This window comes from Camelus ferus, chromosome 16 (assembly GCF_009834535.1).
Source record: "Camelus ferus isolate YT-003-E chromosome 16, BCGSAC_Cfer_1.0, whole genome shotgun sequence".
NCBI classification, from domain to species: domain Eukaryota; kingdom Metazoa; phylum Chordata; class Mammalia; order Artiodactyla; family Camelidae; genus Camelus; species Camelus ferus.
The window spans coordinates 18,453,888-18,472,674 of record NC_045711.1 but is presented as its reverse complement, the minus strand read 5'-3'; the positions used below and the strand labels follow the sequence as shown (position 1 = coordinate 18,472,674).

Below are 18,787 nucleotides of genomic sequence, written 5' to 3'. Positions count from 1 at the left end.
TTACCCACCCCAGAGTTGTCCTGGAAAGGGCTTGCTTGCCAAGGTCCATGGTGAGCCTGGGCAGGGCAGAGGCTCGTGGGCCACCTGACATCCATGTCCTCTCTGCTGCATTCCACCCAGCCCCTGCTTGAACTCCTCCAGGGTGGTGGGGCTCACACTTCTCAAGCCAGACTACTCCCCAGGAGAGGCTGTCAGGAGAGGGCTGAGGATGGAAACAGGAACCAGAACTGGTGTTTACTGAATCCATGCTTTTTCCATGTAAATCCCACTGCAACTTTGGAGCAGGTGTTGGATCACTGTGGCACTGATGGGACAGGCAAAGGGTCAGAGAGTCTGCATCGCTAGACAGCAGAGCTGGGGCTGCCTTCCCAACGCCCCACGTGGCATTTACTCTGGGAGGTGCTTGGCGATGCAGGAGGTCACTCGGAGCTCAGGAAGGAGGCTGGTGCGGCCCAACAGCCAGGGCCTGCCCAAACATAGGGCATGGTCCCACCGGAGGCTGTCCAGCTCCCCCACGGAGCATCCTCACAACTGTTACTGCCTTCAGACAAGTGCCCATTCCCCATTTTACAAATGAAGAAACAGGACCCAGGTCATGCAGCAAAGGGGTGGTGAGCTGGGCGGGTGGGCCGGGGACCTCAGAGAGGACCAGCCCCCCTCTGGTGGCCCACAGGGAGGACCCCCAGCTGCAGGGCAAGCCTGCTGGACCAGGGAGACCAGGATCTCAGTCCAGGCCTGCCACCCAAAGACCCTGGTGTGACCTTCAGCAGACAGGCCCTGACCACTCTGAGCCTCAGTATCTTCTAGAATAACAAGACTATGATGACAGAGCCCGGGGTCGTGGGAGGGAGGGCAGTGCCGGCTGCTGTGGGGCGCTCCAGGAGCCTAGCGTGCAGCTGGCCCAGAGGTGCCAGCCCTCCACCCTGGCACAGCTGCTTCTGACTCTCCCCAAACTCAATTAAGACGCAAACGCCGCTGGGTAGGAAGCCTCTGCAGAAGATGGGAGCTGACACCTGGGTTACGCTATCAGATGGTTCCCCACCCAGCAGGTGGGGCCCTGGGCTGGGAATTGCCAGAGCAGGAGGGAGGCAACTCCCCAGACCCATGGCATGAGCCTGGACCGGTGCTGCCTCGGGAGCAGCCATCTGGGCCACCCTGGCGCCCCTCTTGGTCCTGAGGCTGAGCTGGTCCTGCCTCGCTTGGGGACAGCAAGGGCCCCTTGGCTCCCCAGCTCCCTGTTCTCTCCAGGCCTTGGTGTGGTCAGACTTCTGCCCCTGCCAGAGTCCAGAGTCTGGGAGCCTTGTGAAAATGCTTTTACTGCCCTGAGTCAAGCTGGGAGCCGGTGGTGAGGCTCTGCGCCTCCCACAAGGGGCAGGTCAGAAAGAACAGCCAAGACGCTTCTTTTGCCAAGAAGGGGGGCTCAGAGCCCACGCCACCTCCTCCGGGGGGCACTGCATGTCCTCTGCGAGCTCCCGAGCCTCCGAGGGCAAGGTAGGGGGGGACCTACGCGGTGGAGCTGGGACGATTCCAGTGCAAGTAAAGTGCCCGCTCAGCACCTGTGTACAGCTGGCATTTAATAAATGCCTCATTAAGCTCTTTTATCCTCCTGGAGCCAAGCCGTGAGCCAGGACTTCGGCGTGGGAAGGCAGAGCCTGACAGAAAGGACGTGGGCTTCGTTGGGCAGCATGGAACCTGGTTTCAGGGGCTTCCTGCTGTGTGGCCCTGGGCAAGAAACCCAGTGTCTCTGGGCCTGGCCCTAGTCTGGCAGGCGTGAGCTCCAGCTGTCTGGTCCAGCCTCGCTCTCCCTCAGTCTCCTCACCCGCACGTGATTCACCCCCACCCTGGGGCGCTGGTGAAGGGACCGTGTGTTGGGGAGGGGGCGGGGGGCTCAGCGTCTCCTGGGAAAACAACTCTCTAACACATCTTCACTCCTTTCTGGCCGAGGCAGGCCCTCCCCAGCCCCAGCCCTGACCCGCCCGGCCTCACCCCTGTCTCACAGAGGCTGCAGCCTCCCAGGCGTGATGCTACAGGCCCAGCCTCTGGTATGCAGCTGGAACCCAGGGCAGGTTCTTCCCCGGATAAATCACTGGCTCCCGGGGGCTGGGGGAGGGGCAGGCAGATGACCTCCCATCCCAGGGGCCACGCAGCCAGTGGAGTGAGACCCAGGACCCACTGGTCTTTGTCCCTGAGGAGTCCAGAAGGACAGGGCAGCCAGTGTCCGAGCTGAAGGGACCCTTAAGAGGCTTCAACACCTGTACCCATTATACAGGTGGGATGACAGGGGCTCAGAGAGAAGCTGGGGTGGTAGAGGCCGAGCAGAGACCTAACGCCAGCACTCCTGGCTCCTGGCACTGTGACCCATGAGTGCCATTCTAACAGCTTGGGGAAAGGGGGGACCCGGTGTCAGCCTTGATGGGAACACAGCCGCTCCCGGCGGCAGAGCTGGGATGGGCTGAGTGTGTGCTGTGTCACTTCCCTGCCCCGGGGTCTGCCTGCCGTGCTGACAGGCCAGGCTGGGGAGGTGGTGGGCTGGGCCGCCCTGACTCAGCGCCGCAGCCCCAGCCCAGGCGCCCGGTGGGCGGGGGGCCAGTGTTTTAGCCAGGCAGCTGGAGCGCTGCAGCCCCGTCATGGTTCGGTGGGGAGGGGGCGTTCTCCCTGCGTTGGTACCGGGGGCACGGGGAAGAGGGGTGATTCACGGGGAGAGATAAGATAGCAGAGCTCCGGCAGACGGGCGGGCGGCCCGGCAAAGCGCCCTGTCAGCATCCGTCCGTCAGCACCCGTCAGCATCACAGCCCGGCCCCCGGCGAGCCTGGGGAGCAGCCGGGCAGGGGAGTTGGGAGGGGTGCTGGGAGCTTGGATGAGCTGCCCCTGCCTGCCCTGCCCGTCACTGCATCCTGCCAGGGCCAGGGCAGGACAGGCGAGGGACCCGTCCTAGAGCCTGAGGACAACACAGGCCTGGTCCCTCCCCTTCACCCAAGAGCTAACCAGGGGATCTTGGCAGGGACTATCCAGTCAGGCCTCAGTTTCTACATCTGGAAAATGGTGCAGATAACACTACACGAGCTTATAAAGTGCCTGACCCTCAGACCAGCAGCTGTGGGTATCAGAGCCGCCCACGCACACACCGCTGTGGCCACGGGGCCTGGGATGGAGGTGGCAGGGAGGCACGCCGGCTGGAAAGCAGGACCGGCTCCCAACCCCCATGGTGCTGTGGGCTGTGCCCCTGTGCCTCCGTGTCCCCGTCTGAAAGATGAGGTTCTGTCGCCTCTGAGATAAGTCCTGCTGGGACCTCCTGCCGCTCCCTGCTGTGAGTGCTGAGAGTGGGTAGGGGGCTCAGCAGTGAGCCCCCACTCCAGGACGGATGAAAGCAGGGGGGCGATGCCTACCGTGGGGGCTGCAGGAAGGCACCAGCTGCACCACACAGACCGGGCTCCAGGCCCGGGGTGGACTTCCTCCCGGTCTGTCACCTCACACGGGCGATGCTGAGAATCATGGTAGGCCTTTGTGGGAAGCAGATGAAATTTCGGGGGGCCCATGGGACTGCAGGGGGTGGTTGGGTCTCAGCCTTGGCCACAGAGACGTGGGGAGGAGGCCCGCATGCTCAGCCTGGCCCCAGGCTCCTCTGTCTGGCCCCATCACTGGGCCAGGCCGTCTGTCTTTCTGTCTGGGGGAGATTAGACTCTCCAGCTGTTCCCATGCCATCTGGGATCTGGGATCTGCCTCCTTCCTACTCCTAATGTGGGGGAGGCATGGAGGAGGGGGAACCCTGACACAGCATGTCAAGCCCCCTACCCAGGGCCTTTTTGCAAAGGGGGTACAGGCTCAGTAATGAGGTCCCAGCAGGCCCTCCCAGGGGACTGGGTTCCACGACGTCAAGCCAGCCCGCCTGCCGCCCCCCCCACCAGCCCCATCAGCAGCTCCTTCCTACCCCGCGCAGGTGTGGGGTGGGTCCTCAGCCTGAACACCGAGAAGGCCCCTTCCTCCGCCCTGTCCCCTCCTCTTCCTCCAGCGCTTCCTCAGTCCGTCACCCGATTCCCGATTCCGTCTCTACGGCTTTTATCCTCACCACCTCCATTTTACAGACCAGAAACCCGAAGCCCCAGAGCTGCCTGGGATCAGGCCCAGAGCCAGCCTCCCCATCATAGGCTATCCGACCGGGCTGGGCCCCTCCGGGGACAGGGACTCCACCTTTCTGGAAACTTAAGCCACGGCCACCTCCAGCACCTGACCCACTTCTGGTCTCTACCCAAGAGCTCCCCTGGGCCCTGTCTGTCAGCCAGGACGGTCCCCAAAGCCACGGTTCGGGTCTTGTGCGGTTTCGGGCCCCACTCTGGGCCAGGAACAGTGAAGAGGTGAGACTCCACTAGAAATACCTCACCCCACAACCCAAGGCCAGGACCCACACGCTAACCACTGAGCCCTCTGCTGAGCCCAGACCTGGCTTCAGAATCCTCCTGAACACAGCTCACTAGGCAGGCTTCGTCAGTCCCCTCAGAATGTGCTCTGAAACCCCAGAAAGGCAGTTCTGCTTGTGGTCTTGGCTGTCTCTGCTGTCGGTGAGCACCCTCCTCAGAACGTGTGTGTCAGCTAGAACGCTCCACGTGCTGCACAGCCCAGCAGGGGTCGCTCCAGGGAGGTCCAGACAAGGCTTAAGGTCCCTCCTACCCAGGTGGACCACCTCAGCCGGGTGCACTCTGCTTCCCTCCCGAGGATCGCGCCATCGCGCGACAGCCGGAAAGGCTCTGCCATTGCAGAGCTCATGAAGAGGCTCAGAGAGGGTGAGCTCTCGCTGCCAGTCGCCCAGCACTGCCGGGAAACAGGCACATTGGAACTTGGGTCTCCAGGCCAGCTTCAGGTGGAGTCAGGCAACCTCTCAGTCCCCACACCTACTCCTCCGCCCCAGACTGCCTCCACCACCCCGCCAAAGCGACTCCAGGAAGCTAAGGTGTGCGCGGGAGCCTCCGGCTTCTCAGGCGTCAATCAGAGCCATCGGAGGGACAGTGAGAGAAAGCCCGCTGCTCCCTCCCCACCCCACCCCGTCACAGCACCTTCTGGGGAACCTGCTCGCCAGGTCCAGGGAGTGCAGAAACACCCCCCAACAAGGCACAAAGGCCCTCTGGGACGAGGCAGCACACTGCCACCTGCCAGAGGCCCCAGGCACACTGTCCCTCTCACAGACACAGAGGAACCCTACGAAGGCCGGAGGGGAGGCAGCCGGAAGGCGGGGCTGGGCTCTGAGTGAGCCTGTGTGTAGCAGCCAAGGTGCTGGGCAGGGTCGGGCCCGCCCGGCCAGCTCCTTCTCCGGGGCTCCCGCCCAGCGCTGGCTCACCTTCTGGGCCTGACTGATCATCTTGCGAACCACCTCCTTGATGTGGGCCTGCCCGTCGATGGGGGGCTGCATGTAGACGCTGGCCCGGGTCACGCCGCGGTAGGCGATGGTGTCCGGCCAGCCCAGGTCCAGCTGCGGGATGGAGCGGTCCGACTTCTGGGGCCAGTACTCCAGCGAGGGCAGCAGCTCGGCCTCGGTGGGGGCCCCACCTGCCCCACTGGCCTCCTGGCAGTCTCCGGCTTTGCTGTCCTCGGGCCCCTGCGGCTGGCCGGCGGCGCGAGGGTCCTCGGAGCCCGGGTCGTACACTTCGATGGTGTCCAGGATGCGCCTGAGCTCCAGCTCAGAGAGGAAGTCCCGGATGTTCTCGCGCTTCAGCACCTCGTAGAAGGCCTCGGGGCCGCGGGCCACCAGGGCCTCCAGCGCCAACCGCTGCTCCTCGCTGTAGAAGAACTCGGGCTTGGACTCGCTGGAGCGCCAGTTGACGTGGCTGTCGTCCAGACACTGCACCTGGGAGAAGGCCATGGTGCGACCGGCCGCGCGCGCCTCTGCCGGCGGGAGACGGACGCTCGGCGGGGCCGGGGCCGGGGCGAGCGCGCTGCCGGGCCTCGCGACGCCCGCTGCTGCTCTGCCCTCGGGAGCCTGCGGGAGGGGCGCGCCAGGCAGGCTCAGGTCAGAGGGCAGGCGGGACCGGGGAGGGGCGGCCGCGGAGGAGGGGCCGGGCGGAGGGCGGCGCCCGCGGGACGCGGAGCCCCACGGCCCGGAGGGTTCTGGAGCTGCCTGAGGCCCTGGGCAACTTCCTGGGGGAACTAGGGCAGCCGGGGAGCTTCCCAGAAGTTTCCAAGAGTGGGAGGCCGGAGTCCGCTGCCGGCGGCGCCCCGCATCCCGAGCGCTTCTGGGACGGGACGGGCTCTCGAAACCCCCGGGCGCCGCGATCGGCAACCCGAGGGGCCGCGCGGGGAAGGCTCGGGGCGGCGCGCGGGCGGGCGGGGCGCGGGGTCGGGGGCGCGGGCCGCGCTCGGTTACCGGGCGGCGCGGGTGGAGCGGGCGCACAGGCGGCGGCGGGTGACTAAGTGTCGCCCCGCCCACCCCGCCGTCGCCACCTGCGGTCACGTGCGGCCGGGGGCGGGGCCGGAAGCTGATTCACCCCCACCCTCGATGGAGACAGACCTCGGGCGGGTGTGTGTCTGTCTCCTCCTCTGCCACCAGCCTCGGGTGCCCGGATTCTAAAATGACCGAAGTCTTAAGATTTTCTGGAACTTTGCAGCCCAGAATGGGACAGTGTTCTTCCTGAGGACACACAGCGAGCCAACAGCCTCACACCTCTCCCCAGCCTGTTGGTCACCGCCCTACCTGCGCCCGGTTTCCAGGTGGGATAGGAGGAAGTCGCTGTAGATGCTCAACTGTCCAGTCGTGGAAGTAGAGTTGGGGGACTGGGCTGGGAGCTGTTAAGGCCGGGGTAGGGCAGGTCTGATCCAACCTCAGGAGCCTTCACAGAGCCCGGTGTAGACAGAGCAGGTACCCAGTTTCAGTCTGAGTCCTGCTCCCTGCTGGGAGGGCCCCCCACGCAGGGCTGGTCCTGCATGATGAGCAGTGCCCCACCTGAACCCCGGGGCGGGCAGGGCCAGAGAGGGTAGCTGTGGGCTGGGGTCAGGCCCAGCTCTCTGCCCTACATCCCTGGGGCTTGGGCCCCTGGTTATCATGGTGTGCAGGAACCACATCTGAAAGCAGGCTGCCAGGGTGGGGACAGCAAGGCCCATTAAACCTGGCCCAACAACAGCCCCCACCCCGTCAGGTGCCACAGCCAGTCAGCCAGGCACCTGGCTCAGCCCTTCCCTCCCGTCCCCCCGCCCCTGCCCTGGATGGGGCTCCCATGTACTCTGCTGGGTTTGGGGCCTGAGAGTACTGCTCTGTGCTGATGAGGCTGGGGACATGTCTAGGCCTGGGCCAGCCAGTCCCCCTCTCCCAGGACCCTCACCACCATCCATCTTCCGGTCAAGCCGTCACACTAGGGTCCTGCTCCCCTGAGCAGTGACCGCTGTCTCCTAGCCTGAACACCCCTATGGTCCCCATCGCTGACCCCTCAAGTCCAGCACCTCGTTCTGGCCCCACAGGGGGCTTCCTGGGCACAGCCCCACACATCCCTGCACACACACCTGCATCCTCCCCACCCCACCTGGGAGGAAGGCCGGGGAGGCAGTCCCGTGGCACGCACTGCCCTAGGAGTCCTGAAGCCTAATTTATACCCTCGGTCACTGGGGGAAGCACCAGACTCTCCCTGGGCTGCAGCTTCTCCTGCAGTTCTCACCTCTGCACAGAGGCCCTGGGGCTCAGAAACAGAGTCCTGGCTCTCAGGGATGAAGGGCCTCCAGCCTTCCAGTTACCTGCCCATAATTATAGATTCACAGGAAGCTGTTAGAAAAGCAACAGAGAGCTTGCGTGCACCCTACACGCGCCGTTTCCCCTGGGGTGTCATCTCCCATAACCGTGGTGTGATAGTGCCCCAGGCAGAAAGCCGCCGCTGTGCACGCAGAACTTGTTCAGATTTCACCAATTTGTGTGTGTGTGTGTGTAGATTTGTGTAACCTCCGTCACAGTCAAGATGCAGACCTGTCCATCTTTACAGCTAAACCCACACGTCCATCCCTGACCCTGACAACCATGAACCCCTTCTCTGCTGATTCGTCAGCTCGGTGTGTATCCGTAACTTGTCCCTTTCTGTCGCTGACCAGTACTCCATAGTACTCCATAGTACTCTAGTCTCTGTGTCTGTGAGATCCACATCTTTAGCTTCCACACAAAAGGATATCATACAGTATTTATCTTTCTCTGCCTGACTTATTTCACACAGCATAACACCCTCAAGCTCCATTCACATTGTTGCAAATGGCAGGATGTCTTTATTTCTCATGGCTGAATAACATTTTCTTCATATGTATAGATGTCACATCTTCCTTATCCGTTCATCATTAAGTGTTGAGGGACACTTAGGTTCCTAGTTTCCACATCTGGGCTTTTGTGAACAATGCTGCAATGAACATGGGAATGCAGGTGTCTCATCGACATGGTGATTTCAATCCCTTACGAGATGCAACCTAGATGCGGGGTTGCTGGATCACATGGCAGTTCTAGTCATAATTTTTAAAGGACCCTCCAGACTGTTTCCATGGTGGTTGCAGCGATTTACATTCCCACCGGCAGTGCAAAGCTTCCCTTTTCTCTGCGTCCTCTCCAACTCTTGTCATCTCTTGTATTTTTGGTAACGGTCATTCCAGCAGGTGTGAGGTGATAGCTCACTGTGGTTTTAATTTGCATTTCCCCGATGATTAGCGATGTTGTACAGGAACTTTTCATGTACCTGTTGGCCATTTGTATGTTTCCTTTGGAAAGATGTCTGTTCAGTTCCTCTGCCCATCTTTAAATCAGATTTTGGGGGGTCTGTTTATGGGGTTTTGTTTCTGCTATTGAGTTGTAGGAGTATTTTACATGTTTGGGATATTAACCACTTACCAGATGCACAGTTTGCAAGTGCTTCCCCCATTCCGCAGGCTGCCTCTTCCTCGTGATGGCTGTGTCCTTTGCTGTGCAGAAGCGTTTCAGTTTGATGGAGCCCCACTTCTTTTTTGTGTTTTGGGGGTTGTTATTGTTTTTGTTTTTTGCTTTATTTTGTCTTTGCTTTTGGTGTCAAATCCAAAAAGTCATCGCCAAGACTCTTGTCAAGAAGCTCACCACCGCTGTTTTCTTCTGGTAGTTTACAGCTTCTGGTCATTGTTCAGATCTTTCAGCCGCTTTGAGTTGGTTTTGTGACCTGTGAGATGGGGTCCGGTTGCATCCTTTTGCACGTGGCTGTCCATTCTCCCGACTGCATTTATTGAAGAGGCTGTCCTTGCGCCACTGTACATCCTTGCCTCCTTTGTCATAGATCAGTTGACCATTGGTTTATTTCTAGGCTTTCCGTTCTGTTCCTTTGATCCGTGTGTCTGTTTTTGTGTGACTAGCTCACAACTCTGATTACTGTAGCTTCGTGATTTGGTTTGGAATCAGGAAATGTGATGCGTCCAGCTTTGTTTTTCTTTCTTAAGATTCCTTCGGCTACTTAGGGTCTTTTATGGTTCAATGCAAATACTTCAGTACGTTTATTTTTCTATTTCTGGCAAAATATCATTGGAATTTTGAGAGGGGTTGCACTGAATCTGTGGATCACTTTGGAAGACGTGGGGGGCAGGGAGAGAGGCGTCCCTCAGGCTTAAGGTGTGGGCCTGGCTGGGCGGGGTTGCTGACGTAATGGCGGCCCCGCAGGACCCGCGACACTGGCAAAGCCAAGTGCCCCTTGCCCAGTCCCCTGGCCTCCTTGGCCTCCCTGGCCTGGGGCCGCTCCCTCCTGAGTTGGCACATACGGGAACTTTGTTTAAGTGGCAACACCTCTGATGCTGTCACAAAGGAGAGGTTTCTCTTTCTTGCTGTTCAGCACAAACACTCAGGTAGATGGGCCAGCGGTGCCCAGAGGCAGTGCCCTATCCCAGGAGCCTGGAATGGGCTGAAAGTAGGTGTAATAAACTCTGCCAGAATCTCCTGACTCGGGCTTTTTGAGCCATTATGTGGCTGTGACTCCTCACCTGTTCCTCCCAGGAGGGCTGGGTCCTCCCCAAGTGTCAGAGCCAGCCAGTCCAAGCCCAGAACCTGTCAGGAGGGGCCGGTCACCTGCCCTCTGAATGCTGGCCCCCAGTGGCACCCGGAGTCCTGCCACAGGACTCCTGGCTCTGTCCTGGGTCTGACTGTGTGTCCTAGGCAAGTTATGCCCTTTCTGGTCCTGAGTTCTCTCATCTCCACTACTGGTGAATGGAGGGTAGTAGGGTGGGACAGCTGGATCAAGCAGTGCCTGAACTCCTTCACTGCACTTTGTAGGCTCCTTTCTCCCTTTCCCCCTCTCCTTCTGTGCCTTTCCCCTTCCTCCCAACCATTCACTCGTTGACTCACTCATTCATTCACAACTGTTCACAGAGTATCTCTGAGCCCAGCCCTGAGCTGGGTGATACGTGGGAGAGGAGATGATTCAAAGCCAGGGTCTACCCTTGGGGAGCTCCCAGTCTGGTGGGGGAGGTAAACTATGCAAACAGACCATTGTGATTCAACCCTGGGCTGTAGGAGCCCTGGGGAGGAAGCTTTTCTGCGTTGGGGGTGGGGGAGTTGTGGAAGGCCTCAAAGGACAAGCCCTCTGTGAGGGGCCATGACAAGGGAGTAAACAAGGGTAGGGACGAAGCCCCAAGAGGCAAAGGCACACAGGCATCGACACGCTGGGTGTGTGTGAGAACACGCAAGCAGGCCTGGGCGGCTGGCCCTGGTGCTGGGATGGGAGGGCTTAGGGTCAGTCCTCAGGGGCCCCGAATGCCCTGGGAAGGATTGTTTTCCAGGAAGCCGTGGGCTCCGGGTTGGGTGGGGACGGGGTTCCTGGGAAGTAAGTGGTATGAGCAAAGCTGTGATTTAAGAGGATAGAGGGGGCTGGGGGGAGGCAGCGAGGAGCTGGTGCCCCGGTGGGAGCAGGAGGAGACAGAGCCACAGCGAAGCCTTGGGCTGGGGGTGGGGGGAGGGAAGAGGGAGGCCCGGGAGCTGAGGGGCAGAGGTCCTGGAAGCCTGGGGCTCAGGAGAGGCTGGACCGGAGACGGGGATGCGGGGTCCGGGGTGGGGGGGGGGTGACACCCTGGCCCAGAGGAGGGGATCTGAGACCCTCCCTAGAGGGTCAGGCACCTAAGGAGGGACATTCACCCAGGAGTGCCCTGAGTCACAGAAACGTGGACGCCTGCCCCGTGGGAGCTTCCCCCCCAGACGGGCCCCTGTGCCCAGGTGGCCGCGTTCCCGCCCCCGGTCTCCGCCTGCTGGTCCGGCGGCTCCTGCTCCTCACCTTTCCCCGGAATCTCCATCTCCTGTTTGCTTGCTCTGCTCTTTCCTCCGTGGGCTCGGCTGAAAATCCGGGCATCGGGGCCAGAAGTGTTTCAGGAGTATTTCCTGGAGGAAGCAGAACACTCGGGGTCGACTGCTCCATGACCTGCACAGGCTGGTGGGCGGGCAGAGGCGCACCGCCGGCTGCCGTGGGCGGTGAAGGAGCAGCGTCCCACGGGCCCCTTTCCGCCGGCCCCCCGCCCCAAGCAGCTGGCTGGGGAGACTGGCCATGATGTCCTGAGGCCCAGGACATCATGGGTTCCTGTCCACGCTCCCGCTGCTGGGGAGCTTCCACAGCAAAGCCGAGTCCCCATCTCTCCGGCCCTTGTCGTCGGAGGGGAGGGGACCCCGGGAGAGGGGGTGGGTTACTTCAGATGGAGGTGACTTCTGAGCAGGCCCAGGGAAGGCCTGGGAGAGCCGGGAGCCTGGCTGATGGAGCGGAGAGACTCCCTTCATGGTTTTATTTCGAGTCCCCCGGGAGCTGCTGGAGACAGCTAAGGTCCAGGCAGGGAAGGGTTCTGTCTCCAGCCTCCATCTGGGGAGAGTGGCCTGGGGGCAGGAGGTCGAGGGAGGGAGACGGGCTCAGACAGTGGACTGATGCTCACCTGGGCAGGGCCGCACTTCAGAGGAGCCCCCGGCCTGGTGTGGAGACGGGGAGATGGTGTCGTGACATGGACAACAGGCAGAGGTGTTCTCAGAGCCCAGTCCCATCCTGGACACCCTGGGCTGGGAGGCTGAGCCCAGGACCAAGCAGCAGAGGTGGGAGGTGGTGAGCGAGGGTCTGGTCTCGCCCCCCTAGGTGTCCACAGCTGTCGAGAGGGGCGGTAGGCGGTGGGTGTGGGACACTGGACATCCCTCTCACGCAGATGATGTGGGCTGTGTGGTGCCGTCCGAGTGCCTGCGGGCCTGCGGGGCCGAGATCGGCTGCTCCAACATCGCCTACCCCAAGCTGGTCATGGAGCTAATGCCCACAGGTGAGGCTCCGGCCGGGTCCAGGAGGGGCCAGCGGGGTGAGGGGCCCTGGGGCTGTGGAGGCCACTCTGGACGCAGTGTGACATCCAGGTGGGACGTTCTGCGGGCAAGGGAAGAGAGAAAAGTAATAATAGAAAGGGGACGGCACCCAGTGTGAGGGCTTCGCGTGGGATTAACTCGCGTCCTCCTCTCGAGAACCAAAGCTGCTGTTGGCAGCATCCCCACTTGAGAGAGGGCAGAGAGGAGACCCAGGGTGGCCTGGCCAAGGTCACGTGGCCAGTGAGCTGCAAAGCTGGGCCCTGAACCCTGGGATCTGCCTCCAGGCTGGTCCTCACCTGCAATGCCCCGACCCTGGAGAAAGGCCTCCACTTCTCCCCTTTCAGGCCCCCTGGGCACCAGGCCCTTCTGCAAACTGCTCCTTATTTAGGGCTGTGAGGTAGGGGTTTTAGCTGCATTTTACAGATGGGGAAACTGAGGCACAGAGAGGAAGATGACTTGTCCACAGCTTGTAGCTTGCGGCTGAGACACAGGCCCCAGTCTCTCTGGCCCCAAGCCCACCGCTTACTGTACCAGGTCCCCCATGAGCCCCGGCCCCCACCATGAGACTGCAGCTTCTGCCTCCCCCCCGAGACCCTGCGGGCCAACTGAGAACATGGGAGGTATGCAGGCAGGAGCCACGTGGCCAGGGGTGTGGTCCAACCTAAACAAAAAGAGGAGCTTCCTGGCCCCGCCCTGTCCCTCCCTCCCTCCCTCCCGGAGCTGACCAGGCTCTGCCACTTGCTGGCCGAGATATCTGGGGCAAGTCACTTCTCCGCTTTCGTGTCCTCATTTGTAAATTGGAGGTAATGACTCACCCCTCATTGTTTTCCCTGGGATTAAAGTCAGTGACCTGGGGACCCTGCCTGACACGAGGCTTGGCCACACTGTGGGTCCCCCCTCGGGGCCTCCCTTCCCCTTCTGTTCTAGGGGATCACTCAGCCCCCAGGGCTGACAGCCGGCCCTTGTTGGGCCGTCACCCCTCTCCAGGCCTTGAGCTCCCCGTCTGAGAAATGGAATAAGGCCCCAGTTAACCCAGCTCCCTGAGCAGGAGAAGGTTGGAGAAATGTTTGGGGGGAAAACCATGATTCAATTCAATTTCCTCCGGGCCCCATCCCCATCAGCCTAACAAGTGAACAGAGAGGGCCGTGGGATGCCTGGGGGTCACACTGCAGGTCAGACACAGAACCAGGGCCAGGCAACCAAAGGCCCCTGTCACACCGAGCCCTCCGGGGAAGTGGCTTATCCTTGGGCGGGGGTGTGTGTGTGGAGGAGCTGCGGTGCGGTGGAGGACAGACAGGGAATCTGCAGAGGTGGAGGAGGTGCTTGAAGAAAAAGCACGAAAGGCCTTGGAGACAGACTCAGGCCAAAACCCAGAGAGGGGAAGCGACCAGCCTGAAGCCGCACAGCACTGAGTCCTCCGCACCCTCAGCCCCTCTCAAGCCCCATGACCCGCAGAAGGCTTTGCACAGCAGAGCTTCACCCACCTCAGGGGGGCCCCTCGCTCGATTCAGCCAATGGCCAGGTGGATTTTTCTCACCCCTCTGGGAACCACATCTCTTCTTCCTCAGAACCAGCAAGAAAGGGGAGGCCCTGTGCCTGCCGGGGCGGCCACACTCAGGAAGTATCAGGACAACCCAGACCCTGGGCCTCTGCGCCCTGCCCAGGGCATGGCCTCCAGGCTGAGGTCCCTCCTTCCCCACTGCCCCGCCCCACCCCTGAGTTCTTCCTCCAGCCTGCTGTGCGACCCTGGGCAACTCTCTTCCCCTCTCTGAGCTTCCATCCTCCTCATCTGTCAAATGAAGTCTGGGTGAGAAGGTGCTCTGTCAGATGGGAGCTCAGCAGAAACGAGAAGCTGAGAACAGCTCCAGCAGCAGGAGAGACGATGACACCCAAGACCCTGGTGGCCAGCAGGCCACCCCGCAGTTGTCCCCAGCTGTGGCGTCGCGGTCTCTCTCCCAGCACCTCAAACACCCTCAGCCTCCTGCCTCCTGGCCCTCTGCTCGCAAGGACTTGTGAGTGGCTGAAGCCGACTGGGGGGCCTCAGACAGCGGGCCCAGCCAGAGGGCTCGCGGGGGCCAGGGTGGGGCCCAGGCAGGTTCACAGCGGCCCCTGTCCCCGCCCCAGGTCTACGGGGCCTGATGATCGCCGTGATGATGGCCGCACTCATGTCGTCGCTGACCTCCATCTTCAACAGCAGCAGTGCCCTCTTCACCATGGACATCTGGAGGCGGCTGCGGCCCCAGGCCGGCGAACGGGAGCTGCTGCTGGTGGGGCGGTATGTGCCGGGGGAGGGGCCGCACCACCAGAGATGGGCTTTGAGGGGTGCAGTAGGAGTTTGCCAGTTGGAGAAAGGACTTCGCCAGCAAGGGGAGGGGAGAAGAGCCTAGAGCACCCTGCCCACGCTGCCATCCACGTCATCTCTCTTGGCCACCCCGTTATGGCCATAACCCTCGCCTTGGATGCATCTCTTACTCTGAGCAGAGTCTCTGAGGGAATTTCTGCCAGGGAGAGCCCCCCTTCCCTGACCATCCAAAGATTTCTCTGTCTTCCCCAAATCTGAGCCCCTAGCCCACGATGGTTCCCAGCTGCCACAGAGAGGGCTGGGAGCCCATACTCAGGGGTGGCCACACTTGGGCCAGAGCTGTCCCTCTGGCCCCCATGCCCCTGGCCCCACTGAGCTTCTGCCCATTTCCTCCTAGCCCTCCTTGTCCCCTCCTCATTATCTCAATGGCTCACCCGATCTTTCTAGACTCTGCTCAAGTGCCCCTCCTCCACGCAGCCCTCTCTGATACCCCCTCCCCTTGAAGCCTCCGACAGGGACTGTTGCCCAATTGCCCCCACAGCACATGTGGCCCTTGTAGGTCCAACTGGTGTCCCGATCCCCCTCCCCACGGGGGCAGGCAGGGTCTGTGCTGGCCCAGCCCCCCATCCCCAAGTACTCGGGAGTCCTTTCGGGGTAAGCTCAGCAGTGAATGATGAGGGGTTGGTACCTCCAGGTATGGGCATATGTGTCTGTACGGGCCCTCTCGGGCTCCACCCCACCTGTCTCCCTCCGAGCCATGAGGCCCCGACTCTGCCGGTCCAGGTGCCCGGCCCTCTGGTGCTGGGCTCTGCCAACAGTGCCCTCTCTGGCCGGGAGCCTGTGGCACCCATCCTCAGGGTGGGGTCTAGTCGTCCTAGTGACGCAAAACAGCTGGGCCCTGTCGGGACACGCCAGACGGCAGGTGTGAGCTCACGTGCAGGATCCCAGAACAGGAGGCTCTCCCTCAGCACCTGGACCACCTCTCCCAGCCAGCAGCTTCCCCACCTGTCCGGCCGGCCCCTCCCTGAGCCCTTCCATGCTCTGGCTTCTTGGGAACTGGGATCCAGACGATGCCCTGCTGCCCTGGGTGTGCCTTGGCCCCGGCCTGGACCCTGGCAGCCTCAGTGCCCCCTTGGTAGCTCCCTGTCCCTGCCTGCTACTTCCTGGCCTCCTGCTCCCAGCTGAAGCCCGAGTCCTGAGCTGGTCTCCCCTCTGTGTGCGCTCGTCCCCCACATGGTGCCCTTGACCCACCTTGTCCCCTGCCTGTCAGCCCAGGCCGCCCCTCCCTGCCCTGGGCATGCCGCTGTGTGATGCTGGCCCAGCTGCACACCCTCTCTGGGCCTAGTTCTCTCCGCGGCCAGTCCAGTCGAGGGGAGAGGGCCCAATGCTGGGCGTCAAGCCAGGGTTCAGCCCTACTACCCCTCCCTCTTGAAGCACTGGGACACCCCCAACACCTCCAGCCTCCTTTTGCCTAAAACAGCACCGTTCAAGCTTTGTTTCTAGCTGTGTGGGGTCTGGGATCTCTGGAGCCTCAATCAAAGGAGAGGTGGGCCTCACCGAGAGGGGGCACCCTGACACCTGGGGAGAAGGCCGTCATGGGGATGCTGGGGACCCCACCAGTCCCCTCAGGTTGCGGAGGCTGGAGGAGTGGTCACGGGCCTGGGGGCATGACAGCCTCACACCAGGGGCTCCGATCTTTGCCAGTCCCCAGCCCCGCTCCCCTGTCCTCCCCGCACCCCCTACGTCTACCCTTCTCTGTTATTCAGTCCCCTAGTGCCGGGCCTCCCTGGAACCCTGCATCGAGCTGGGCCATAGAGGAGACCCAGGGAGAACTCAGAGCCCCCGCCCTTGAGGGGCTCTCCTGTGACCACGCTGCAGCCCTGGGGCCTTGGAGGGGGCCGGTGACCCTGAGGGCAGAGAGTGGGGTGAGATGGGGAAGGCATCTGAAAGACCTCCTGGAGGAGGAGGGCCTTGAGCTGAGCCTTGGAACATGGGGCGGGGCTGTTGCTAGGGGAGGAGCTGAGAAGGGCACTCCAGGCAGAAGGAGCAGCCTCTGGGGTGGGGGTCCCTCTGCAGCCTGGTGGCAGCTGAGTCAGAGGAGGGCGGCAAGGCCAGGGCCCCACTTCAGGCCTGGCTGGGGGTGCTGAGCCTGTGTCAGACGAGGTGCCTGTGCGCAAGGAGGGCGGGGCGGAGCCTGCCGGTGCCTTTGAAGAGGGCAGCGCCCGGCTGCCTGCCGGCGGAGGGCTAATTAGCCTTAATCAAGGGGGGCGCCTCCTTCCTCCACCCTCCCCCGCAGGCCTGGAGGGAAGGAAGGGAGGCAGGTGGGCAGGAAGCAGCCCCACCCCAGCTGCGCACGTGGCCTCTGTCACTCCTGCCATCCTGTCTAGGGTTCCAGGGGGGTTCACCCATCACCCACCTGAGGGGTTAGGGCTGCCCAGCTGACGCAGGACGTGGGTGGGGGGTGCTCGGCCAGGGAGGAGCATATAAGACACCTCGCCCCAGCGCCTGGTCCCACACCCCTTCAAGGCTGCAGGGTTCCCTCCTCCTGGAAGCCCTCCTGGATTGGTGCTTCCTCTGGCTCCCTCAGGGTGACAGGGTCATCTGTTTTCTTTGCTCGATTCTGGTGCTGGCCCGCTCATCACCAAGTCTGGGCCCGTAGAGCAGCGCCCTGCTCTCAGTGGGCTCCTCCTGGTGCTTTGTTTGTGCAGCGCAGCCCTGCTGTGGAGGGGCCCACGCCCAGCGGGAGGCAGGCAGGAGCTGTCAGGAGGAACCAATGCAGGGTAGGGAGGGGAAGGGGCATCACAGCTGAGACCGGGTCCTCTGCCAAACCCAGAGCACCGGGCTCCAAACCTTGCACTCGGGACAGAGGTCACCCTGTCCACTGCCAAGGGCTGGAGGGGGCGGAGGATGTGCCAGCTGGAGGTCACAGCTCCTGCGGCGGCCCTCCAGGGTTGGAGGACCAGCCAGGAGGCCAGTGTGGCCAGAATGTGAGGGCAGTGGGTCGTTCCCGCAGTCATTGAGACCTACCGCGTATCAGGAGACGCAGCTGTGAGCTAAGGCAGGGAGACTGCTGCCTGCCCGGGGCTGCCAGCCCGGAGTGGGAGTGGGCAGTGCGCACGGAGAGGTTGGGGCGGTGCCCTGAAGACAAAGGGAGACCACTGGGTCGGAGGCCTCTCTGAGACCCCAGGGATGAGAACAGGCAGACAGGCTGAGTTGGGGGCGGTTCCTCAGGCAGCAGGGAGCCAAGAAAGGGACTGGAGCAAGCAGAACTGGCCTTGTCCTTGGAGGAGTGGGCCAGGGGCCCGGGAGAGGCTGGAGGGGGCAGCAGGGGACAGATGGAAAGCAAGCCTGAGTGGCCAGGGTGGGTAGGGGGCGGTGGGGGAGGGTTAGGAGGGGTCTGGAGGGACGGCTGCCCACTGCCGCCACAGGCTGGTCATCATAGTGCTGGTCGGCGTGAGCGTGGCCTGGATCCCCGTCCTGCAGGGCTCCAACAGCGGGCAGCTCTTCATCTACATGCAGTCAGTGACCAGCTCCCTGGCCCCGCCGGTGACCGCCATTTTCGTCCTGGGCATCTTCTGGCGGCGGGCCAACGAGCAGGTGGGTGGGAGGGGGAGAGCTGGGGTGGGGGTCAGGAAGTGGGGTTGGGCCTGGGTCACATCTGCTCCTGAGGCCCCAGCTACCCTGCCTCCGCCTCCCCAGGGGGCCTTCTGGGGCCTGATGGCGGGGCTGGCGGCGGGTGCCGCGAGGCTGGTCCTGGAGTTCCTGCACCCGGCCCTGCCCTGCGGCCGCCCTGACACACGTCCCGCCATCCTGGGCAGCATCCACTACCTGCACTTTGCCATCGCCCTCTTTGTGCTCAGTGCGGCCGTGGTGGTGGCCGGGAGCCTGCTGACGCCACCCCCCCAGAGCGTTCAGGTGAGCTGCCTGGACCCTGACCCTGACCCTCTCTGACTCAAGAACTTTCTAGCTCCTGACTTGTAACCCTGTCTGGCCCTGGGCCCCGGCCCTTTTTGAACTCAGCTGCCCTCTTTGCCCACTGACTCCTGATCCCCTCTGGGCCCCTCCCCATCCTATCCCCCACCCCACCCCTATCCGTTCCTTGCAGATCGAGAACCTTACCTGGTGGACCCTGGCTCAGGACCTGCCCTCAGGAGCCAAAACAGGTGTGTGTGTGGCCCTAGGCCGAGGCAGGGACGCCAGGCGTGGCCCTG

The 18,787-nt window shown here is 62.4% G+C and overlaps 2 protein-coding genes across 6 annotated transcripts in view; one reads left to right on the top strand and one right to left on the bottom strand.

The window, feature by feature from the left end:
• The window catches only part of FAM83G (family with sequence similarity 83 member G), a 28,267-nt gene extending 22,281 nt beyond the window's left edge, over positions 1-5,986 (bottom strand). Inside the window, exon 1 of the mRNA XM_032498963.1 lies at positions 5,330-5,986. Coding sequence (XP_032354854.1) covers positions 5,330-5,851 — 522 coding nt within the window. The 5' untranslated portion in view covers positions 5,852-5,986. The remainder of the gene's footprint in view (positions 1-5,329) is intronic.
• Positions 1-18,787, top strand: part of SLC5A10 (solute carrier family 5 member 10) — a 49,797-nt gene that overhangs the window by 30,663 nt on the left and 347 nt on the right. The window contains exons 10-15 of one of the 5 annotated variants that reach the window (XM_032498964.1): positions 12,130-12,237; positions 14,077-14,286; positions 14,399-14,549; positions 18,005-18,173; positions 18,276-18,491; positions 18,682-18,739. In XM_032498964.1, the coding sequence (XP_032354855.1) occupies positions 12,130-12,237; positions 14,077-14,286; positions 14,399-14,549; positions 18,005-18,173; positions 18,276-18,491; positions 18,682-18,739 (912 nt within the window). Of the gene's footprint in view, positions 1-12,129; positions 12,238-14,076; positions 14,287-14,398; positions 14,550-18,004; positions 18,174-18,275; positions 18,492-18,681; positions 18,740-18,787 lie in introns of those variants that run through there. The other 4 variants (XR_004326718.1, XR_004326717.1, XM_032498965.1 and 1 more) reach the window with 4 other exon arrangements.